We start from the raw sequence: 25,566 nt of genomic DNA, 5'->3' as shown, positions 1-25,566 counted from the left end.
ACGCCATCTAGAAAGACTCACTCTAAATTACTAACTCAAATGGAAGAATGAAAAGCAACCTGATAAGGTTGGAGGCAGGGCACTGAGGTTAAGTCCCACAATGCAGGTTCGAAAACCCACGGCACTAGGTCCTGCTAGCACATCAGGTCTTTTGGGCCAGAGTTGTGGGAAGGTGGGGCTCTGAGGGCAATAGGCACATGACCCTCCCAGTCCAAGAAAACAGATTCAGAGGTTCTGGGACACAGTCAAAGGTGAGTGGCATGGGAGCTGGTGAGATGGCTCAGTGGTTAAGAGCGCCAACTGCTCTTCCAAAGGTCCTGAGTTCAAATCCCACCAACCACATGGTGGCTCACAACCATCCGTAACGAAATCTGATGCCCTTTTCTGGAGTGTCTGAAGACAGCTACAGTGAACTTACATATAATATAAATAAATAAATCTTAAAAAAAAAAAAAAAAAAAAGAGTCTACACTTCTTTAAAAAAAAAAAAAGGTGAGTGGCACAAAGGACTTCTGATGCTCATTCAATACCCTGTCAGGATGCTCTGAGATATAGCTGGAGGTAAATTCTTGGTCTAAAACCTTTCTCTCTGCTCTCTTCTATAACAATGAGACCTTCAGGGTCAGCAGTGGTTCTTAAAACAACTAACTCTTTGCAGTTAACTTCCTGCACGCTCAGGGGCTCTCCTGCTTACCGGGCTACAGTCACAGTTCTGGTTGTGACCATGGAGGACAAGGGCAGATGCTGAATGCTTCCTCCAAATCAGTTTGTCGAACAAATTGTTGAGTCCTGGAATCAACTTGAACTCAGCAATCATCCTGTGGACCTGTGTAAGGTTGTAAGGGAGAAATACTGAGACCACTGTGTGCATAATGTGAGCAATGTGAGCAAGGCCTCTCCCAGCTCAGCCATCTTCAGGGTGAAGACAGTAGTTGCTGCCATTTAAAGACATCCTCCACCTGACTGCACAGAAGCGTATGTGCTGGTGGCCTGAGAAGCTAGGAAAGGGCGTCAGACCCTCAGAGATGAGGGGTAAACCCTTCTACTTGGCTTAGAAATGTTTCTAAGAGCTGGAAAGACAGCTCAGTCATAAGCACTGGCTACTCTCCCGGAGGACGGGGGTTTGATTCCCAACACTTATGTGGCTATTTAGAATCTTCTCTAACTCCAGTCAAAGGGGATCCATCACCCTCTTCTGGCATTTGAAGGTACCACACACACATGATGTATAGACACAGTCAGGCAAAAATACACACACACCCCCAAAACACACACACACATACATGAAGGAAAGAAATGCTCTTTAACTTGTTTTTATTATTTTATGTGTACTGGTGTTTTGTTTACATATGTTTGTACATCACATGTGTGCCTAGTGCCCATGAGGCCAGAGAGTATCAGAGGATCTGGAATTTACAGATTGCTGTAAGCTGCTTTGTAGGTGCTGGAAATCAAACCCTGATCCTCTGGAAGAACAGCCCCACTTTTAAACACATACAATATTCTTAGAAAACACATACAATATTCTGAGAAAATATTCTTAAATCGCAGGAAAACCTCAACCTCTCAATATAAAGAAAACTTCACATCTCAAACAATCTCTTGCTTTTTGAGATGGGCAAATGAGAAAGAAGTTTAACCGACTTTGGCGTCTGTAGCTGTCAGTTCACAGTTGGTAGTGGCATTTCAGGAGTTCTCAAATCTAGGGCAAGTGGAGGAAGCAGACCCCAGAGAATAGATGTTTCAGAGTACCTTGCTCCTGTCTCCTCCTGCCTGTCTCTGTTTCCTGGCTGTCATATGGGGCTGTTCTGTTATACCACTCTTCTTGCCACAAGGACTGATCCCTTTAAACAGTGATCCAAAACAAAACTTTCTCCTTCAGACAGCTTTCACAGTGACACAAAACCTGACCGAGAAAACAGGGATCTAGAGAGGCAGTGCCACTGCTTTGGCCAAACCAGACGATGTCGCCCCCAGGCCGTTGGAAGTTGGGGAAGTGGAGCAGTATAGGAAGAGAGAGCATTAGAGAAAAGAGGAGGAGATCCAGGAGAGACCCATCAGGGCTGAACAAGAAGTTCTAGTGGGATCTCAAAAGGCCAGAATACCATCCAAGAGCGGACCACAGGGACAGCTCAGGAGGTTTCAGTAGGAACAGGGTCTAGAGGACAATCACAATACATTCTGGCAAATAACTTGCTTATATTTTGCCATCTCCTGAAGCTGGGAGGCTGAGTTTAAATGTGACAGGTGAATTGGAGGAGGAGACTTTAAGACAGGACAGCTTCCGGGCTGTGGAATAGCTATTACTGACTGCTTCTAACCAATTTTAGTGAAAACTAGGAGCAAAAAGCAGAGAAGAATTTTAAAAGCCAAGTGGGCTAGTTAGAAAAAGGAGTTAAAAGTTGTGGATTGCCAGGCAGAGGTGGCGCACGCCTTTAATCCCAGCACTCAGGAGGCAGAGGCAAAGGCAGGCGGATTTGAGTTCGAGGCCAGCCTGGTATACAGAGTGAGTTCCAGGACAGCCAGGGCTATACAGAGAAACCCTGCCTCAAATATCGCAACCCCCCCCCCCAAATAAAAAGAAGAAAAAAAGAAAGTAAGTTGTGGATGAAGAGAATGTGACTGGGAAAGAGATGGGGCCATTAAAAAGAAGCCACATCCTCTGCCCAGGAACAGAAAACAGAACAAGGAACATGCCTAACTAACAGCATTTCCAGGATTAGACTACGTCTGCGCAGCCCAGGCTCCCAATCATAAACTCATCTGAGGCATTCTCCCGTGAGCAGAGGCTGCCAGGGTGCCCTGCTCACACAGGCATCTATTGCACTTTTCTCCCAGGTTCAGCTTCCCAGATACTGAAGACCACTGCAGTTGCAGTCCAAGTGGATCTAGCCATTACTTGAGTTAGTAGCACACCTTGGTACCATTTATGGGATATTAATTTTTAAAAAAGATTTACTTATTATTATACATAAATTCACTGTAGCTGACTTCAGACACACCAGAAGAGGGCGTCATTTCTCATTATGGGTGGTTGTGAGCCACCATGTGGTTGCTAGGATTTGAACTCAGGACCTTTGGAAGAGCAGTCAGTGCCCTTACCCGCTGAGCCATGTCACCAGCCCATGGGATATTAATTTTTTGCTTTATTTTTATGACAGAGTTTTGCCATGTATATAGCCCAGACTGGTTCTGACCTTGGGATCTTCATGCCCCCTGAATGCTGGGATTATGAATTGATAGCACCACATGCAGCTACCCGATACTGGTTTTGTGGGCATGTAGAACGAGAGAACTACGGAATCATTGAAGCTTTCACCGAGGTTTCAAGCAAAGCCTAGAGGCCAGGATCCTGTAAGTATAGTATCAGACAGAGTCCTGCAGGGAGCTTCTGAGAGGGTGATGCATGAACCCAAGCCACGGTGAGACCCTAGGTGTACCTACAACTGCAGGCAGGGAGCATCTACAGCCTGTCTAGGAGGCCATGAAGGCTGTAGGGACAAGGTCACACAGAGAACAAAGCTCCCAGGCACTGGAGCTCACCTCAAGACACCATGTTCCTGGGCTGGAGAGATGGCTCAGCAGTTAAGCACACTGACTGTCCTTGCAGAGGTCCTGAGTTCAATTCCCAGCAACCACATGGTGGCTTACAACCATCTGTAATGGAATCTGATGCCCTCTTCTGGTGTGGCTGAAGTGAGTAACTTTGTACTTACATACATTAAAAAAAAAAAAAAAAGACACTAGGTTCCTATTCTAGACACATTGTTACAGCTTTAATGGTTTCCTTCCGGAATTTGTCTCATCTTTATCTAGCCCTACCTTGCTAGTAACCAGAGGACTTAAGCTTGGTTTCCAGCATCCATGTCAGGTGGATTCCAGCTCCAGGGGATCTCATGTCCTCTGCTGGCCTCCAGGGGTATCCATGCATATGTGCACATATGCGCGTGCACACACACACACACACACACTTTTAAAGAAAGGCGAGTCATGGTAAAAGGCGTGGTGCTCAGGGCTCAGCTGGTGTGCCTACTTTGGTGTGGCTTTAGAAACTTAAGGAAGAAGGATCTACTCTGTCTCCCTCCTTTCCTGCTTTGTTTCTGGCTGCTATGACATGAATGGCTCTGCTCTACCACACTCTCCCCACTACAATTAAATGAGTCTCTGAAACTATGGGCAAAAATAAACTTTTTCTCCTTTATGAGACTTTTCTCAAGTGTCTGGTCATCAATGAAAAAGTCTGGCTAATACAGCATCGTTTTGGTGACCTAGATACCAGCCATGTATGAATGTTGCCGGTGACAGGGCATGCTGGTGCTTCCTGCAGAAGGAGGGTGGTTTGGCAGTATAAAAATCCCTATTTTCTTAGCCAACATTTCCCCTTTTATTACCAGACAGACCTTTACACGTGATAAATGACATAATTATAACATCAGTGGTGGGAGTATTATCTATAATACCCAAGGCAGACTTAATTTACACTTCTATCAGTGACGATTAAACAAATTATGGGATAAAAAACAGGAGTAGAAAAGAAAGAATCCAAGTCTTTCACATGTAGTGAGCTAAACAATCACTGAAATACATGAAAGAAAATGTGTCTTATATTCAATTGAATGCATACAAATGTTTGCTTCTGTAATTATAAAAGAGCTGTTGGAGGAAATGCTCAGATGTGTGTCAGGACGCTGGGGCCCAGCAGGAAGACAGGTCCCACTGATACTAGTTTGTATCATATTTTACACAATATGAAACAAACCCCTTGCTACCTCTTGTTATCCCTGTTATATCCTTGAATATCCAGAGAATGAATGAGGCTGGAATCCAACCCTAGGATCAGCTACTGTCAGTCACTCTATGGGGCAGGCAAGTTCAGCAAGGCTGGCTAAGGAAACACCACCTAACTCAGGCATCTCACCCACAGTTCTGGCTCTTCCACCTCAGTGGAAGAAGTGGGTCATTAGGGGAAATGTCCATGGGGGTTATAGTTAGGCTTCCTGCTTGCTGCCAAGTAAGCAAGTTTGCTCTGCGTGCCCTTTGGCCATGCTGCACAACCTCAAAAAAAAAAAAAAAAAAATACAATCAGGAGAACTCGGACCTCTGAAAACATAAGCTGAAATACATCATCCCTCCTTCAAACTTCAAACTGCTTCCCCAGACATCATCACAGCAACAGAAACCTAACTAAGAAAATCTTGTTCCTGTCTCCTGCTCCGAGACTTAGGGAGCCCTTTGCCTAGCATCTGCCCAGGTTTCACACGTGAGCACAGCTTTAGACTCTGCCCTAGTTTCTGGATTCACATCAAAGTAGCAGTTGCTCTACTGCACCTACAAGGACCAGTCTGGATTTTTAAAATAGTATTAATTTTTTGAGATTATAATTACATCATTTCTCTCTTCCCTTTCCTCCCTCCAAACCCTCAAATGTATCCCTTCCCCTTGCTCTCTTTTATTGAATTGTTATATACATATATGTACACACACACATACACACACACACACACACCCTGCCCAGTCTATCTAATGCTGCTTGTATGCACCTTTTTAGGGCTGACATTTGGTATTAAATAACCAATTGATGGTATATTTTTCACTTATCAGTCCATTTTTTGTTTGTTTGTTTGTGTTTTTAGAAAGGGTTTCTCTGTGCAGCCCTGGCTGTCCTAGAACTCGCTCTGTGGACCAGGCTGGCCTTGAACTTTCAGATTTTCACTTGTTTCCGCCTCCTGAATGCTGGGATTAAAGGTATGCACCATCAGCACCCAGCACACAGCATCAGTCATTAATCCTAAATTACTGAAGTAAAATGCTTGCTCTTGGCCTGCACACTGTCACTACCTAGAGATGCTGCCTGAAGCACAGAGACTCTGATGTATACTTCTATCACTGAAGATTAGTGAGACAAATAACGATCCATCCACATGATTAAAAAGCAGGAGTGGGAAAGAGAGAATCCAAGTCTTTGTCATGCAGTGAGCAAATAGTCACTGAAATACATGAAAGGAAGTATATCTTATATTCAATTGAATGTATAAAAACTAGATTTGCTTCTATCAGTAGAAAGAACCTAGAATCAGTCTGGTTTCCTTACAAGAAGGCAAACAGCACATGTTGCTGGGCTAGAGTGTGTGTGCCTCTGAGGCTGGTGGGGACACTGGCCCCTCAGGCTCTGCTCTGCTCTCAGCTCCCCACGCTGAGGCTGGGGGAGCACTCACCTGGTTGCGCTGGCGCCCCATCAGCAGCACGCAGAGGACATAAAGCACTTCCAGTTTGTACATAATCTCATGCATGATCTTCATGGACTGGGGCAGCTGGGCCCTGGCTGAGGTAGGTGGCAGCCCACCCTCCTCCGAAGTGCCTAGAGAAGGGAACACAGTGGGGGCTGCCATAGCCCCGGTGTGGTGGGTGAGGCATGGCTGCTGAGGAAACTCACTCTCCTCAGAAGTCTGCTGTGAAGAGACTGGAATTAAAGAGCCATAAGACCTCACTCAAGCTCTCACTAGACAGTTTAAAAGACCCTCAAGAGCAAGACCAGCTTAGAAACCTAGGAAAAGGTCTCTGCAGTTCCATGCTTTTCAACATCAAGTGAAACATTCGGACTCAGCCAACACAGTCACCTCTCCCTTGAATTTCTTGTCACCAATCAGACAGACAGATGTCTGATAGCAAATTGTAGAGAATACTCTTCAGTTTCCAGTGACCAGCTGTCCACACACAGCCGACAGCATGCGGGATTCTCTTCCCTTTTGGTAATCCCTCTTGTTCTCTTTGTTCCCCACTGAACAAGAGCCCAGCTCTGGATCCTTAGGAAGAGCTCTGCAAACCACAGTGCTGCAGGAGGATGACAAGCAGCAGTCTGGCTCAGTGGTTAGACAGCAGACACTGGGCCAGACTCGGAGTTAAGCCCCATGCCCTGGCTGTGTGGTGTAGAGGAAGCAGTGCGGCTTCTCTGGGCACTGTTCACCTTCACTTGTGAGTCACTGGCCATGTCAGTGGTGCCAGTGGCTAATGTTATAAAGACAGAAAGAAAGCAAGAACCGATGGAAGGTGGCTAGAGCAATGCCTGGCTTGAGCGGCACAGTGTGAAATAGTATAAAAACCTGAGTTCTTCTGCCAATGCTTGCCGCTGTAGTCTAAAAATTAAAAAAGTTAACTAATACATAAAAAAACTATACCTATTACTGGGGGTTTTGATAAACACATAAATATATATCGCTTAATAATTTAATCAAGTTAAGTGGTATCTTTTCAAAATTCTTTAAGTTTTTTGAGATATACAGTAATATACTGTCTACAGTCACAGGGCAATAATCCACTGGAACTTTTCATTTTTACTTTTATTTTATTTCTTTATTTGAGCAAAGCCTCACTCTGTAGGTCTAGCTAGCCTGGAACATGCTATGTAGACCAGGATAGCCTTGAGTGCAGACAACTACCTGCCACTGCCGTCCACATGCTGGACTAAAGCTGGCATACACAGCACACATATGTCATACCCAGCAGACTAGAATTCCCATTCCCATCTAACTGTACAGGTTTTTTTTGGTTTGGTTTGGTTTGGTTTTGATTTTATTTTTTTTCAGTTTGTATTCTTCCTGGTGACTCAAGTGGCAGTAGGTAAAGTTTAAGGAAAATTGTACCATTAAAAAAAAAAAAAAGCGCCGGGCGTGGTGGCGCACGCCTTTAATCCCAGCACTCGGGAGGCAGAGGCAGGCGGATTTCTGAGTTTGAGGCCAGCCTGGTCTACAGAGGGAGTTCCAGGACAGCCAGGGCTATACAGAGAAACCCTGTCTCGAAAAACCAAAAAAAAAAAAAAAAAAGCCTGAAAAAATGCTACCCATTTAATATACACTTGTACACACAGGAGGAAAGCCAGGGTCGCTGCATCCCTATGGGCATCCTAGCCAGGGCCTACAACAGACCTGGCCACACCCATGAACCCTCAACACTGTTATTCCTGCCCAGCAGGCTCTGGGAGGCACTGGGAGGAGGGAAGAAGATACAGAGCAGTGCACAGTGCTGAAAGCAATGAGGATCAGGAGAGGGCAGAGAGGGGATAAAGGCAGCCCCTGTAAGCATAGAAAAGGTGCAGAGGGACAGGAAGTGAGTATGAAATGTTACTTCATACTTTTGATTTCTATTTTTTTTAATGGCTAAAGCTGGTGAGCAGCTTTTCATGTGTGTCTGGCTATTTTTTTCCTGTTTGGAGAAGTGTCTATTTGGATACCTGTCTATGTTCTGAAATGAGTTTTATTACTCATCTCTGGAAGTTCTTTGTATGTTTTGTTTTTTAATTCATGTGCATGTTTATGTCTTTGTGAGTGGATGTGGGTAACCATGGAGGCCAGAAGAGGGTTCTGGATCCCTGGGAATCAAATCCAGGTCCTCTAAAAGATCAAGCAGCAGCGTTCTAAACTGCTGAGCCATTTCTTCAGCCCCACTGTCTGTCTGTCTGTCTATCTATCTATCTCTCTCTCTTCATATAATTCATCACCTCTTTTTGTCAGTACATGGCATCGAACTCGGGGTCTCACACGTGACAGGCAAATCATACCCCTAGACTTCTTTATGCGTTCCATATTTGTACTGGTTAGTTTTGTGTCAACTTGACACAGCTGGAGTTAACACAGAGAAAGGAGCTTCAGTTGAGGAAATGCCTCCATGAGATCCAACTGTAAGGCATTTTCTCAATTAGTGATCAAGGGGGAAAGGCCCCTTGTAGGTGGGACCATCTCTGGGCTGGTAGTCTTGGGTTCTATAAGAGAGCAGGCTGATCAAGCCAGGGGAGGCAAGCCAATAAAGAACATCCCTCCATGCCCTCTGCAACAGCTCCTGCTTTCTGACCTGCTTGAGTTCCAGTCCTGACTTCCTTTGGTGATGAACAGCAGTATGGAAGTGTAAGCCGAATAAACCCTTTCCTCCCCACCTTGCTTCTTGGTCATGATGTTTGTGCAGGAATAGAAACCCTGACTAAGACAATATTCAACTCCCTTATGGTATGGTCTGCAAAACTGTTCTGTTCTGTGGATCAGTCCTTCAGTTTCATGGTGATGTGTTTAAGACTTTTGTGAAGTCTAACTTGTCTATGACTAATCTGCTCACTGTGTTTGAAGCCATGACTGAGAGCCCACCATGAAAGGTGTTTAGTCAGACTTCCCCTTCTATCTGCTATGCACTTCCTAGGCTTCCCAAAGGCATCTGCATACCAGTCTGGAGCCCAACAGTGACATCATAGACATGAGAACTGTCTCCAGGTCTGTTAGGGCAACCTGTAAAGGTAACAGGCTACATATACTCCCAAAGCGGCCACTGTGTGCAGCCCTTATCCCCAGGCCCCCATGACTGGAGAAACCTGGTCTGCTTAATTGGCTGTAGAAGGTGATTTTTTTTTTTTTACTCTTTTAAGAAATTTTTTATATCTAATTTGTAAGATATTAGTCTGTAATTTTCTTGTGATCTATTCATCTGGTTTTGGTATAAAGTAAACATTGTCTCAAAAAATGAGTTAAGAAATGTTTGCTCTACGGAAGGCTTACAAAGCATCAGTGTGGCAGAAATCACCAGGGAAGCCTCGTGCTATAGGGTTATTTTGAGTTGCTTTTGCATCCTTATTCAATCTATTATACAATTCAGACTCCTTTATTTCTTCTTTTTATGAAACAAGGGGAACTTATTAACGTTTTAATAGCGTCCCAGTGTAGGACTGCATTAAGGAAAATTCTACTGTAAGTAACTCTCAATTTTCCACAGAAAAGAGATCAAACATCATCTCCAAGGGGCCCAGAAAAAACTCACCACTCAGGGGACCTATAGAAAGTACCTTGATTGTGTTCAGACTCCTCATTGGCCACTCGCATCAGGGCATCTAGCACCAACGCATTGTCAAGCCATGTGTACCACTCCTCCAGTTCCTGAAGGAAGCTGGCTGTGCCCGTTGACTCTGACACTTTTCTAGTTGCCAGTTTGCAAAGCCGTTCCACAAAGCCAGGGATGCTGAGAAGAGCAGCTGCAGAGAGAGAGAGGGAGAAGGAATGTACACAACAGTGCTGCAACCCTGTACAATGAGCGACAGGGACGGTCCCTTTTTCCTTTTGTTATGGTTTTCTGCTGTTGAGACAGGGTCTCTGAGGCCTAGACTGGCCTTGAATTTCTGATCCTCTGGCTTCTACCTCCCAAGTGCTAGGAAAGCAGATATACGCTGTCACATCTAGCTAAGAAAGATTGCTGTGACAGCAGCTAGAGCTGGCTCAGAGGTTTAAAGAGTTCGCTTTTTCAGGGGACTGGGGTTCAATTCCCAGCACCACATAGTAGCCCTCAACTGTCTGTGACTCCAGTTCCAGGGGATATGACACCCTCTTCTGGCCTCCTTGGGCACCAAACACTCACGTGGTACACAGACATACATGCAGGAAAACACCCATATACATAAAATATAAAAAATAAATAAGTAACCAGGCATGGTAGTACAAATCTCAGCACCCTGGAGACAGAGGGTGGCAGATCTCTATGAATTCAAGGCCAGCCTGATCTATACAGTGAATTCCAGGACAGCCAGAGCTACATGGTGAAACTGTATTGAAAAACCAAAAAAACAAATAATTAATAAATACGAAGCCAAAATAAAATAGCAATGACTTCAGAAATAAGTTCAATTTTCAGATGTACAGGGAACCTGACTCTAAGTAAATGTGTGTGTGTGTGTGTGTAAGTGTGTGTGTGTATGTATGTGTAAGTGTGTGTGTGTGTGTGTGTGTGTGTAAGTGTGTGTGTGTGTAAAATCTTTATGGTTTTAATATGTGTATTTGGGTCAAAGACTAACTTCTTGGTCATTTTTCATGAAGATGATATCCATTCTTATAAACAAAAGTATCTGTTTTAGAGGGATGGAGAGGGGTGGCTTAATTAGTACCGCGCTTGCCTCACAAGCAAGAGGAGCTGAGTTTGATCCTTAGCACCCATAAAAAAAGTTGTCTCTCGGCAAGTCTGTCTTGGGGCTTCTATTTCTGTGATTAAAAATAAAACTAAAAGCAACTTGGCGGTGTGTGTGTGGGGGTGTTGGTTTCTTTCATCTTATACTTCCAGGTTAACAGTCCATGACTGACAAAGTCAGGACAGGAACTTGAGCAAGGTCGGAGCCTGGAGGCAGGAACTGAAGCAGAGGCCACGGAAGAGTGCTTGTACTAGCTGGCTCAGCCATCTTTCTTACGCTGACCTGGACTTCAGGCCCAGAGGTGGCACCACCCACACTGTTCTGGGCCCTTCTGTCAATTACCAATCAAGAAAATGCCCCCACAGATTTTCCTACAGGCAATATGACAGAGGCATTTTCTCAATTGAGGCTCCTCGTCCCATGTGACCCTTGCTATGTGATGTTTACAAAAAACCGGACAAGGTCCAAGATGAAAGATTTTGTCTCAAAAATCAAGGTGGATAGCCACTGAGGAACAACGGCTGAGGATGCCATTTGGCAACAAATATACACACACACACACACACACACACATACACACACACACATCTGTATAGAGATATTCAATAATATTCTTTTTGTAATGGTAAAAATACGGAGATTATTAAATGTCTATCAACAGCAAACCGAGCACATATGCTAAATCCATATAGAATATAACAGACTCTAAAATGATGACACACATTTTTATATAAGTTCTCAGCAAAGTTGTTTAAGGATAAACATATAGACTGTTAAACAATATTGATTTAAACTCATTTTTTGTTCAAAACTGTCAAGAGCAGGAGCAGGGCTGGGTGCACCTAGGCTGCAATAGGTCCTGTGTTCAGTCCTCAGTGCCAGAACAAAAAAGAAGGAAACATATCCCTGAGTACTTATAGTGGCTACTCCTTTACTTATGAATAAGACAGAATATAAACACTTCTTCAAACACTGGGTGTGGTGGAGAGAGAGAGAGAGCTCAGTGATTAAGAACGCTTGCTGTTCTCCAGAGAACCCAAGTTCAATGCCTAGCACCGACATAGAGGGGCCTATAACTCCATTTCCAGGGAGTCTAAGTGCAAGTGCTGAGAGCAAACGATGCCTGAGTGTAATGCCATCAACTGGCATCCGTGTCACACCCTTCAAGGCTCAGGAAAGAGGGGTAGAAAGAAGGGAAGAGGGAGAGGGAGGAGTAGAGTATCTTTGATGCACAACACTGCTGCTGTGTTCTGTTTTCTAGAGAGAGACCTGCACATGACTGCCAATGGTGTGCTATGGGTAGAGAGAGAGCCCAGAGGCCCATTCTCCCTCAGGACCAATAGGCAGATAGCAACAGCAAAGCAGGAGGGGCTCAACCCCTCTCACCCCTACATGATTATCTATAGGCAATTGTCACTTAGTGGTGTAACCCATTGAGAGTGGGCATTAAGCACACATGAGGCTATGGATTCAATGCCATCACTAAAGTCAACTTCTCCCTCCAGAAACAAAGCTGTGAGGTGAAGAATGGAGTCAGTGGAGCAGAGACAAAAGGCACAGGCCATCAGCTGGGACTCCCTGCAGCTGGGTGTAAGTAAATAGGGCCTACAGCTTGGTTTCTAGTGTGCAGCTGTCAATCCTCAACCCCCAGTTTTAAAGACGTTTAACTGAATGATCTATACCCTCCCACCCAGCTCGAAGCAGAACACTTCATCAACTTTACAGTTGATGAGGCACAGCAGCACAGGCTGAAAATCTCAGCTACTGGGGCTGGAGAGATGGCTCAGCAGTTAAGAGCACTGGTGCTTTCCAGAGAGGACCAGTGTTCAATTCCCAGGATCCACATGGTGGTTCAAGACCATCTGAAACGCCAGTCCCAAACAACGTGGTCTTCTGCAGTACACATATAGTACACAGACAGACATGTAAGGCAAAACTCGCATACACACACATACAATAAAATAAAAAATAAAACTCCTCAGCTACTGAGGTGGCTGAACTGGAGTTCAAGGCTACCCTGAGCAACCGTAAAGAGACCTTTTCTGGAAAGGGAGGGACTGCTCATTCATCGTCTGCTTGCACACAGGCACTGGGTTCGATTCCTTACGCCACTAAAAATGAGATACTGGAGTAGATTAGAACAGTGTAACTTTAGCCTAAGATGCACACAGTAAGAAGTCTGGCGATGCTGCCAAGCGCTCCGCAGCAGGTAACCACTGACAGCTCACTGTAGCCTTTAGTTTCTTTATGTAAGCATGTCAGCAAGCAAATGTGTGGTCTTGTTCACCTCCCCTCTCTTGTAGTACAGTGCTAGTCTACAGAGGTCCCTATCATTTTCATTATGCAGACATCCACAGTGTAAGTGGCCTCCTCACTGTGGAGCACGTGGGTTCTTCGTGGTCCTTTGTCATCACAATGCTACAATGACAAACAGGGTATACACCATGTCTATAAGAAACTTAGAAGGCTAAAACACATGCACTTGTAATTCTCATTATATACTGGGTTTTTGAACTTCTAGACTCATTAAAAAACCTGACTAGAGCTAATGAACTTTGTCCTGAAACATAAAAAGAATGTAATATATAAACATATAACATTTACATCTTCCAAGTGGACCCCAGAAGCCCTAATACACTGAATGAATATACATGCTAAGAGTCAGGTGGTTTAACCAAAGAACATACACAGGCTGGACCTAGGCCTCCTTGCAAATATGTACTAGATGTGCAGCTTGGTCTTCATGTGGGTCCCAAACAACTGGAGTAGGGACTATCCCAGAAGCTGTTGCCTGTCTGTAGAATATATCTTCTAGTTGGGCTGCTTTGTCTGGGCTCAGTGAGAAAGGATGTACCTGCCCTCATTGACTTAAGGAATATGCAGGGGGAGAGGGGGAAAGGGGGGACCCTGGGTACCCCCACTCCCAACCAGGAGAGAAAGGATAGGGAAAGAATTATGGGAAGAGGTGACTGGGAAGAGGGCAGTGAGGAGGATATGATGTGAATAAGTAAAATAACAACAACAAAACAGAGAGAGGTGCTGCAGTAAGAGCCTCGGCTGCATTCTGCAAATGCTAAGAGCTCTTTACCTTGGTTGATTTCAGCTGCAGAAGGCCCCAAACTCAAACTCTTCTTCTGCTGAGCATTTTTGGCAAGAAGCGTGTGTTTGTCGTCATTCCCTGTGTCCATCTCGGAAATGGTGACAGCCAGGATCCTGCAGAAGTTAGCAAGCTGCTGCTGATCAAAATTGGATACTAAGGAACTCAGATTGGGAACTTCATCTAGCCGGATCATTTCCTATAGAAGACACAAATAAACAATCCCCATGCTTAATTCAGGAAATTATGCATGTTCTCCTGCATCCTCCCATGTGGCTCAGCAGTGAGACCACTAGGGCTCAAATCCCAGCTCTGCAAAGCTCAGTCAAGTCTCTCCTCTTTCTTTGATAGCAACAGACTAGAACTCCCCTAGTTCAGTTAGTGTGGAGGCTCCATTTACCCTGAAGGTATGCCTGTTCTCACTGCCTTACCTGTGTTCTGGTAGCACATTTTGCCCCCTTAAAAAAAAAAAAAACTCCATTCAAGCTTTATAAATCATGACTCACTGTTCCCCTAATAGATAAACTGTGAGTGAGAATTAACTTGAGTTTCTGATTCTCCTGTTTCCACCTTTTGAGTGCTGGGATAAAGGTGTGCAGCACTATGCACAGTTTACGTGGTGCTGGGAACCCAGCCCAGAGCCTTGCACAGGTCAGGCAAGCACTCTACTAGTTGAGCTACAGTCCCTATTCCTAGATTGATTTTTTTTAAAGAAATAAAATTCATAGTCAAAGGCCTCTGTGAAGTCCTACAGTTGCAGTCTCCTCTCTCCTACTCCTACAGAAGTAGCCATTGTTTTGAACTTGTATCTGCCTACTCTTCCCAGGTACTTGTCAGTCCTCATAAATACCTCCATTAACCTCCGTATCACAGTGGATGTGTGATGCGATACAGACCTTCCTTGTGACGCCACACTGAGATTTATACACAACTCGACCAGCACCCCAGGCCAATCCTTTGTCGTGGCTTTTCCACATGGTGTGCTGCCCCCTCTGTGCACTGGGTGAACTGCAACCCTCCCTCCAACCTCAGTGAGCATCCTGTTAGGTGCTCCTGTGCACATGCTCTCAGGACACAACTTCTCTCCTGACTTTATCACACATAGCTCCAAAGTCTTAAAATTAATGTTTACTATAGCTTTTAACATCTTCTATAGCAAGTAAAAGAATTTCCAAAGAAAGAAAGGAAAAAAAAAAACAAAGTTAAAATAAAAAACAAGAAAAAAACAAGAAAAAGAAGGAAACAAAAAAATAAAAAAATAGAAAAACTAAATAAAAAAACACAAAAAAAGAAAAGAAAAAAAAGGGGAAAAAACAAAAAAAAAAGAATAAAAACAAACAAACAAACAAAAAGAATAAAAAAAACAAAAACAAAAAAAACCCAAGAATTTCCCTCCTACCCAGCTGGATGACTCCAGTCTCATGACAGGTTCATACATGGAGAACTAGGGTCTTAGGAGTGCTACTGAAAGGTGCTGGGACCCCAAAGAGATCCTTAGGAAATTAGGGGCATGCAGCTGCAGGCGGTTCTCCTGGGATTCCTAAATAACTCGTGGGAGAAAGGTATAAAAAGCCTGAGTTTTATGCCACCCAGTCGCTCTTCACAGTTCTCTTCATAATCCGTGTTGCTATTTGCCATGAGGTGACACAGCCATTCAGGCTGTGCTGTGTGAACTTTGAGGCTCAGAACTATAAACCAAATCAACTTCAAATTTACTTTCCATATCAGGTGTTTTTTACTAATATACCTTGTAATGCTTTATTTATTTAATCTATTTATTTATCTTTTTTTTTTCTTTTTAATGTTTCTTTCTGGCCTGGAGAGATGGCTCATTGGTTAGTAGCACTGGCTACTCACCCATAGGACCTGGTCAATTACCACCAGGCACTATATATATAGTTGGGTATACTTGTGTGTATATATATGTTTGTGTATGTGTATATGTATGTGGCTTGTGTACATGTGTGTGTGCTGAGCATGTGTATATGTCATGTTTGTATATATTGGTGTGTGTGTGCCATAGCACAAAAGGAGGTCAGAGGACAACTCACGGTTGTTGGTTCTCTCCCTCTCCTATGTTTCCCAGAGACTGAACGCAGTTTTTCAGGCCTGGTGGCAGGTGCCTATACCTGCTAGACCCTCTCTGGCTGCATGTTTTCATTTCTGAGATCACTTACCTACAGGTATGCTGAGGCACAAGACACACAGAGCCCACCAAGACCTCAGCCCTTGGGGCAGTGCTCCTCTAGGTGCTGGCACACAGCATGTACACATTCAAGTATTTACACTCCACATCTGCTCTCACCACACACAGGATAAGATCTGCATTTCCTGGCTGGGCAGTGGTGTCCCACGCCTTTAATCCCAGCACTTGGGAGGCAGAGGTAGGTGGATCTCTGGAGTTCAAGGCCAGCCTGGTCTATAGAATGAGTTCCAGGACAGCCGGGACTACACAGAGAAACCCTGTCTCGAAAAACAAAAAACAAAAGCAACAAAAAAAGATCTGCATTTCCTGACTTTCAATGAAGCCAAACATTTATTTATGGCTCACCTATTTCCCCTTTTCCAGGTTGATTTTTAGGAATTTTTGATGAGTTCTGAATATGAATCCTCTGTTTGCTGCATGAATTGTAGGCACCATTTCCACTTTAGTTACACGTGTTACATCAATGTACCTACAGAGCGTGGTGGAGCCTATCACCTACTTGGGCAGCACAGACAGGAATAAGAAGGCTTGAGGGAGCAGGTGGGCAGAGCTGGGAAGGAGCAATGACTAGCTCCGACCCTGAGACTGCCAGGGAGCACAGGGTTCCTGCACTGACAGTCGCTCTCACACACTGGACCAAGCACATGATTCTTTGGAAGTAACAAAGACATTTTATCAAAGAGCACAAAGGGACTGTCTGGGGACTGGACACATTGGGAATATGTCCCCACAGACAATGGGACACTTGTGATGCTTCTGCCTGGGTAACAGCAGGCAAGGCCTAAGTGAAAGCTGGGTAACAGTGTGTGGGTATTCTCCCTTCTGCTACAGCAACCTCCGGGACACTATGCAGCAATGATAAAAAATCTACCAATCGGCAATCAACAGGGAGGGAAGCATGGCGAGGAGCGAGAACGTGAAGGAGGCCCTAAGGAGCTTCTGTCCTGACTGTGAGTTTCTGAAGAGAAAACTATAATGTTTTCATCTTTTTGTTGCTATCTTTTCAGACAATGTCTCACTCTTGCCCTTAAACCTGTGATGAGCTACAGAGTAAGTGTTAGGGTGGTGCACAGCTTTATTCCAGCACTCGGGAGGCAGAGGCAGGCGGATTTCTGAGTTCGAGGCCAGCCTGGTCTACAGAGTGAGTTCCAAGACAGCCAGCGCTACACAGAGAAACCCTGTCTTGTAAAACAACAACAAAACAAATAAAAACAAAGCAGGAAGGAGAAAGAATGGCTGGATTTCAGAACTTACAATATCTTATGTTTAAGGAAATTAACCAACTTGAACTGAAGGCTGGTAAGAAAATATAAAGGTAGATTAAGTAAGCAAAGGCCAAACATTACCACTAGAGGGAGCACACCCGGATCTAAAGCTCAAGCAGAGAGAGCTGGCTGTGAGCGCTCACCAGTATACACAACAGCAGAAGCACGCTAAGAACAACTTGTTCCACTAATGTTAGTGAGGAGCAATTTCATCTTAGCAAGGAAGGCTACAAATCACACTAAATTCTCCACATCGAGGTGAGGTTTGTGTTTCATACTCTGACTTAACTTCTATGTACTTACTTACATGGTTCACAGCCATGGAACTCACCGACATACGGAGCACAACCTACTTTATATCTCAACCTCCACCTACCTCAGAACACTATGAGTGGAAAAGCGTCTTTGAAAGGAGCCCTGTCTAAACCAGGCTCAACAATCCAATGCCCAAGACACCCTCCCACAGCAGCAGAGCACAGCTCACCTTCTTAACACCCAAAATGTCTTCAATGAGAGTCGCTGTTTGCAAGAATGTCTTCTTACTTGTCATCAGTGTGAACAGAAAAATCACAAAATCATTCTTTTCTGCCAAACGCTTCGTTACTCCTTCCGTCTGTCACAGGGAGGAGGGAGAAAAGGCAGAATAGCTTGTGACCATAACAGAGAACACCATTCCAGATGCAGAAAGTAACCCCATCTTGGAAAACTAGCATGAGCCAACAAATCTAGGAAGTCATGTGTACTGTGGCGAATATGTGTAAAATAACTCCTAGCCTTCAGACCATACAACAGGGAGCCTAACTTGGAGCTAGGAATGGAGGGGTGGGAGGGTGGAGTGGAGCAGGAGGCAACTAACAGCTTCAGATGGCTTAAAATCTAAGGCCCTAATAGCTCCATTTAGAGACTCAATCGTCCAGACAAAAGCCCACTGGCTAAGGTGAGCAGCCCCACCTAGAACACCACAGGAGCGTGAGGTGGTGCTTCCTAAGAGGGCGGTGCAAGGCTTCTGCAGGACAGCCTCAGCCTGAACACACTCACTGTCTAGAGCATGACCACTGAGGGCAGAACTGAGGTCTGAGTCCCTCTAGGTGACCCTGACAACTGACTTCTCACCCGGGACCTCCATGGCTTCACCTGTACATGGTTATCTCCTAAGTCTGGGAGGACTCCAGTGAGGGAGTACAGTGAACCCTGCCTATACAGGAAGCCTCTCTCACTTAGCCACTATCCTTGCGCCACAGTGACCTTGAAGTAACCAATAGGCTTTGAGTCTCCTTTGCTGTCAACTGACTCACTCTTGTGACTGACACTGACAGTCCTTCAGAGACTTACCTCAGTCAGGTCAGGCTGGACGACTCGTGGTTAACACTACTGCACACAGAGGAGGGTTTCCTACCTCTACCACCTGGAGAGTACACTGCCCACAAAGTCCCTATCTGCCAGTTCCACTTAGAACACAGGAACAAGATGAGTGTCTGCTAGTAGACACATATAAGTCAAGTATGCTTTGCCTACACTATGGGATATGCCATCAGAAAAATAATGTAGCTATTTTTTTTGCCTTTTATAGAATAAAAAGGCTTGTTATGAAATGCTTCTACACAAAACAGCATACAGAAGTCTTAAACTATTTGTAGCAGATGGCTGGTAGCTGTTTAATCTGGCTAATGGGATTACATGTGATTTATACTCTGTATCTTATCTACAATTACCATATCTTTAGTCAAGAATATGCTTTGGGGCTAGCAACATGATAGGCAAAGGCACTTGCCACCAGACTCAACAACCCAAATTTGATCCTTGGACCCACATGGTGGAAGGAGAGAAGTGCCCCACTCAACAAGTTGATCTCCAACTCACACACACACACACAGTTAAAGATGGGGACAGGCAAGCCTACCAACTCACCTGTCCAGACGATTCTCCTTCTCAGTGAAGCATCTCTACCCACTCAGAACACTTGCACTTTTCCTCCTCTGAAGCCTCAAAGCACCTGACCTATGCCTGTCTACATCCTACCCCAGCCATGGCCCTCCAGCGCTGTCGTGTAACAGACGCACTCTATCTTTTATCATTGCACCTCTGCTATCTATAGTAAGCCTAGAACATGGACGGTATTTAAAGGCTAGAATAAAAAACAAGGATAATGAAGGAAATAAAATAACTAGCTGGCAAATAACCTCTAAAGTCAGGTTCAAGAGCTTGGCTTTTAAATCACTGAGAGGGTATTACAAACAAGGAGAACTCTATAATCAATGAGATAAATATGTCAATCAAATTGAATTTTCAAAATGAAGGGATTGATAAAAAATACGCTGAGTGTCTTACGGGGCTAGAACTCAACAAGTAACCAAGGCTGGCAGCCAGCAGGCCTGGTACCCGCCTGCCTCTGCCTCTGCTCCTGCACTGCGATTACAGGCAAGCAGCACATCTGCTTTGTTACCTGGGATCAAAATGGGGTCCCTACACTTGCATGGGGAGTGACCACAGGGCCATCTCTGTAGCCATACTTTTAAAAACTGAACTGTTTCACTAGAATGTCTCTGATTAATTAATAGTAGGCCACAATTTAAAAAACACCCCTACAGGGAACTTGACAATGATGGAGTCACTCTCTTCTATGCTGTCTTATTGAACTTTAGCTGCAAAAATAGTTGAACATTCTTAACAATAAAACCTTTTGCCCTAATATCTACCTGTGCTTTGCTGTGCTACCAAGCTGTAATAGCATGGCAAACTGAGACACACTCTAGGTGTTGAGTCTCACACTAGATTGCAAAAACGTGGCACAAAAAAAGTAAACTATCTTAAAAACTATATTGATTGGAATGATAATATTCTTAACTAGATGTGTTAATAAAATATATTATCAAAATAATTATTTTTCCTATTTCAAAAAAGTGGCTCTAAGGAAACGTACAGTCACTGACAAAGCCTAAGTTATAATCCAGACACAAGCACCACAGGTGCTGACGCACAGGTGCTTGCTCTCTGTGCTGGCCAGTGAGAAGCATTTACCATCTCCAATTCTGTCAGTGCAGCTTCTGTGGCTTAAGCGCCCACCCTTCTTTATCCATTCCTTTCTTATCTATTTCTCACTCTGTGGTCTTAGCAGGAACAGAGTTAAACATTTCTTTTGCTTCTGTGACATGGGTACGCCACCAACACTTGTCACCTTTCAACAGGTAATGGTGAGCCTCTGCTTAGACACCTGTGTATGGGGGTGCTGGCAACAGGGTTTGGGGCCTGCTGAGGTAGCTTTGGGTCTAAGTACTACAAAATCATGCCTCACCATTATTTCTACCTGCTGGTCCTGATTCTCAGGCACACAGAAAATAAGGCAATGAATTCCCTAAAATATCTGAAGACAGGTCTCATGTCTACCGCCCACTCAAACATTGCCCTCTCGCCACTGAAGACAGGAGGTAAGTGGGCCGCAATGGGAGGAGTACTCACACAGACACAGGTATTATACAGGATGCTCAAGCAGTCCTTCGACATCTCATCACTTACTGAAAAGGAAGGAAGAATATTATTTCTCTCAAAGAAAACACAGTGTAACACTAGCACACTTCTAGCCTGGCATGTGTTGTATGCCTTCAGTCCCAGCACTAGGAAGGCAGGCACTGCACAGGCCCTTAGACTGTACAGCTTTAAGCGAACACACGAGCTCCTCACTACACTGCAGTGCCACCAGAAAAAAGACTCAGGTCTATTTTCAGAACAGAATTACTAGAATCCAGAGTAAGACCCTGACCACTCCTCATGTCCCACTGACAACTCTGCCGGCAGAAAATCACGGCATCACTTCGGCTCCAACTTGCCAATGGGGGGGCTTAGGTTTGTTGTTACATTGATTTATATTAGGAAAGTGGCTCTAATGTCTGATATACTGTCAATTCCAATAAAAAAAGAACTCAGAACAAGATGGTAGCACAAAAAGTAACAATTTTATGCCCCAAACCCAGAGGTGCACAACCCCGCGTATGAGCCATGGAGGACAGAGTGCTCTGTGTGGTGGGGCACTTTTTCTTAAACAGTGTCCACTCTCCTTCCTCCTCACTGCCTTAAGCTCTACTATCTGCATCTCCCTCAAGAGCCCAGTGAGCGAGCGGCCTGTCTGAGGCATGTGGTGACCCTCATGACTACCTCTCAACTTATTTTACCTTGCTTATTCATGCAATGATTTCAGAGCACAGTGGATCAAAATCACTTCACAGTTCTCAACTTTCCATTTCCAAAGGGAGTTAGACTCCTGCATTCGTCAAGAACTTGCTCACTACTCATGTCTTTCTTTCTTTCTTTTTTTTTTTTTTTTCCAGACAGGGTTTCTCTGTGTAACCCTGGCTGTCCTGGAACTCACTCTGTAGACCAGGCTGGCCTCGAACTCAGAAATCCACCTGCCTCTGCCTCCCGAGTGCTGGGATTAAAGGCGTGCGCCACCACGCCCGGCTTCACTACTCATTTCTAATGTGGAGTTGCAAGCAAAAGAGGAATAGAAGTCCCACTCCTCATGGTATCCTGTTGATGCAGGTGCAAATTTAAAATGTATATATACCTTTACGGTAGAGTTTTTTAAAATAAAATATTGAAATCTAGGGGCTGGAGAGATGGCTCAGTGGTTAAGAGCACTGACTGTTCTTCCAGAGGTCCTAAGTTCAATTCCCAGCAACCACATGGTGGCTCACAACCATCCGTAATGGGTTCAGATGCCCTCTTCTGGTGTGTCTGAAGACAGTTACAGTGTACTCGTATAATTAAATAAATAAATCTTTGAAAAAAAAAAAAAGAAACCTAAAAAAGAGTGACTGTCACACAATTAAGTTATAAAAATAACAAAACCAATACATCCAGCTTAAAAAATCATGTATTGTCGGGCGTGGTGGCCGAGGCAGGCAGATTCCTGAGTTCAAGGCCAGCCTGGTCTACTGAGTGAGTTCCAGGACAGCCAGGGCTACACAGAGAAACCCTGTCTCAAAAAAAAAAAAAAAAAACCCCAAAAAACCAAAATCTAAACCTCACGTATTATGCAATCACTGACTTTTTGCCGTCTGTGACTCTGGCAATGAATGATTTATTTATTTCCTTAGAGACAGGGTCCTGGGCTGCTCCCTGTGTCCTGGAACGCACCACGTAGACGAGTCAGAGTTGGTACAGAGGAGCTGCACACCCCATCCAACATGGCTGAACTTTATACAAAAGCATGAACCTCCTTTATAAAGATGGCTACGGTTGATGGGCTGCTCAAACAGCGGGGTCTGCCAAGGTGTCCCCTGCTTTCTCAGGTAACTACTCACGCAGCATAAAAACCTCCCAAGAAAACGGAGGCAGAGTCAAGAGACTCAACTCTTGTAAAGCAGTGGCCTTCGGCTTGTTCTCAAAGACAGCGACCCTTCCTTTCTAACAAATGTTAATAGTATGCTGCTTAGCTTGGAATAACAGAGCAACTTACAGATGACTGGAAGACATGTTCTTATATCTCAAGAAAGAGCAACTCCTGCCAATGGCCACCACACTGGCACACTGGCCAGTGCCTAACAATCATACTTACTTTTTAGTTTCTGTCCCCGGATAGAGATGGTAGGCCTCATAAGAATTTCTACAAGAAGCTGAAAACCAAATAAATAAATTAATTAATTCAAAGCACAGCTCACAAAACCATCTTTACTATGAGTACATGTGGTCTAGTCTAAGGAGCTGTCACAAGCCCCCTTGTTCTAGGTAAGGTTCAATAGAAGCAGCATTCTGGCCAGAGTTAGGAATCTTCAAAGGCCAGAAGAGGGCACTGGGCTCTCTGGAACTGGAGTTGCAGAGGCTGTGACTTACCATGCCATTTGGGTGCTGGACACAGAACCTGACTCCTCCAGAGGAGTGTGAACACTCTATCCCTGAGCGTCTCTAAGCAACTAAGGAGCATCTCTGAAGAATTTTTATAACACGGGTTTTCATTATTGAATACAATTGCTTTCTATTTCAGTATTTTTGTTGTCTTTGAGACACAGTCTAGATGAATAGCCCAGGCTAGCCTCCAACTCATGATCCTTCAGCCTCCCAAGTACTGGGATTACAAATGTTCACCTCCAGCCTAATTTCTACTTAAATATATTGAAGTATTTTAAAGTAGTCTATGTGCTAACAAAATATCTAAGTCCATGTATTTAAAGACATTTACCATAAATAGGTATTTTACTTTATTTTATTGTTTAAATCAAATTAAGAAGAGTTTTGGAACAGAACAAAACTGTTCTCCTGGTCCTTTCCAGCCACGGGCTAGTACTGGACAGCATATCTGAGACACCTTGAGCCAAGTGGGAGGAAAAAGATCCCTCAGCACTTTTAAAAGCTTGTTTCAGGGCTAGAGAGATGGCTCAGCAGTTAAGAGCACTGACCACTCCTCTAGAGGTCCTGAGTTCCATTCCCAGCAACCACATGGTGGCTCACAACTTTCTGTGATGGGACCAGATGCCCTCTTCTGGTGTGTCTGAAGGCAGCAACAGTGTATTCATATACATTTAATGAGTAAATACATCTTTAAATAAAAAAGCTTTTGTTTCTTTTGTTTTTATTTTTTAAAGGTTTTTTTTTTAAAGGATTTATTTATTTATTTATTTTATATGTGTGAGCTTTAAAAAAATATGCAGATGGGAGAAATTATGTAATGACTTTATAATTTAAAAAATAAAAAACTTTAAAATTTTACTTCTTTTTATTTCATGTATAGTGGTACTTTGCCTGCATGTATGTACGTCCGTGTGAGGGGATCAGATCCCCTGGAACTGGAGATACATACAGTTGTGAGCTCCCATGTGGGTGCTGGGAACTGAACCTAGGTCCTCTAGAAGTGCTCTTAACTACTGAGATATCTCTCTAGCCCAAAAGAAATAATTTTTTAAAGTACACACATATATACAGTATGTTTGGGATGGTATAGGTAAAAAGACACTTTTGTAATTTGTTCCTGAGATTTAACTTTATAAAAGTTGGTATAAGTTGCAGATTAATAAATAAAAGAGATAAATATTTGGGCTCCAAAAGTCTGTAAAAAGTTCTTTGGCAATCTTGTTTGTAATTTAAAAAAAAAAAAAGTGAAAAAACTAAATGTTCAACTGGAGTCTGAGCAGGTAAACTATAATTACACCAGGGAATACTAACTAGATATTTAAAACATGGAATATTTAGGTCTGCATGGGGAAAAAGCAAGGTAGAAGAGAGTATCCTGGATATATGACCTGCCAGTATGTGTGAGGAGAAAAGACACGAAGCTGGGGATGGTAGCATCTGCATACGCACACGCATCTAAACCAAGAACAGCTCTGGTACACACAAAACACCAGTGTAGCTTCCAAGGACAACTCTGGAACACCTTTCACCTTGTACGTTTTTGGGTTTTTTTGTTGTTGTTGTTTTGTTTTGTTTTTTTGTTTTTCAAGACAGGGTTTCTCTGTATAGCCCCGGCTGTCCTGGAACTCACTTTGTAGACCAGGCTGGCCTCAAACACAGAAATCCGCCTGCCTCTGCCTCCCAAGTGCTGGGATTAAAGGCGTGCGCCACTATGCCTGGCCACCTTGTACGTTTTAGTACTTCAAATAAATTCTTTCAAAGCAAATACTACAGTGCTTCAACGTAAGAGAATGCCATTGATCTCAAAGTTAAGATCCAGACCAGAAAAATGCTCAACAGGGTAAGTAAGGCACACGCCACCACGCTGACGGCCTAGGCTGAAAGAACTCACACTGTGGAAGAGCCAGCCTCAAGAGGGGAGAAGTCATAAATGTAGAATACATTTTATAAATTAAAAGTTTAAGTTAAGCTGGTGATGATGACACATAGCTTTGATCTCAGCACTCGGGAGGCAGAGGCAGATAGATCCCTGTGAGTTCGAGGCCAGCCTGATCTACACAGAGAGATCCAGGATAGCCAGGGCAGCATAGTGAGACCATGTCTCAAAACAAAACAAAACAAAACAAAACAAAACAAAACAAAACAAAACGGGGTTTTGTTTTGTTTGTTTTTTAGTTAAACCATCTGAAATATTTGCTATAAATCTGGAATTCTCCTTGCCTCTTGT

At 43.9% G+C, this 25,566-nt stretch overlaps 1 protein-coding gene and 1 non-coding gene across 2 annotated transcripts in view; both read right to left on the bottom strand.

Moving 5' to 3' along the window:
* Trpc4ap (transient receptor potential cation channel subfamily C member 4 associated protein) overlaps window positions 1–25,566 on the bottom strand; it is a 57,001-nt gene that overhangs the window by 10,119 nt on the left and 21,316 nt on the right. Inside the window, exons 4-10 of the mRNA XM_021183646.2 lie at window positions 23,050–23,107; window positions 20,955–21,010; window positions 17,983–18,111; window positions 14,019–14,226; window positions 9,821–10,006; window positions 6,216–6,382; window positions 695–826 (exon numbers count right to left, since the gene is read on the bottom strand). Coding sequence (XP_021039305.1) covers window positions 695–826; window positions 6,216–6,382; window positions 9,821–10,006; window positions 14,019–14,226; window positions 17,983–18,111; window positions 20,955–21,010; window positions 23,050–23,107 — 936 coding nt within the window. The remainder of the gene's footprint in view (window positions 1–694; window positions 827–6,215; window positions 6,383–9,820; window positions 10,007–14,018; window positions 14,227–17,982; window positions 18,112–20,954; window positions 21,011–23,049; window positions 23,108–25,566) is intronic.
* LOC115030455 (small nucleolar RNA SNORA70) lies at window positions 9,243–9,375 on the bottom strand. The gene has a single exon (XR_003836051.1). It is a non-coding gene; the product is annotated as a small nucleolar RNA SNORA70 (small nucleolar RNA).

Source organism: Mus caroli, unplaced genomic scaffold, assembly GCF_978045245.1.
Source record: "Mus caroli unplaced genomic scaffold, Mus_caroli_1 scaffold_2, whole genome shotgun sequence".
NCBI classification, from domain to species: domain Eukaryota; kingdom Metazoa; phylum Chordata; class Mammalia; order Rodentia; family Muridae; genus Mus; species Mus caroli.
The sequence above is the reverse complement of the archived record's forward strand: the minus strand, read 5'-3'. Positions and strand labels throughout refer to the sequence as shown.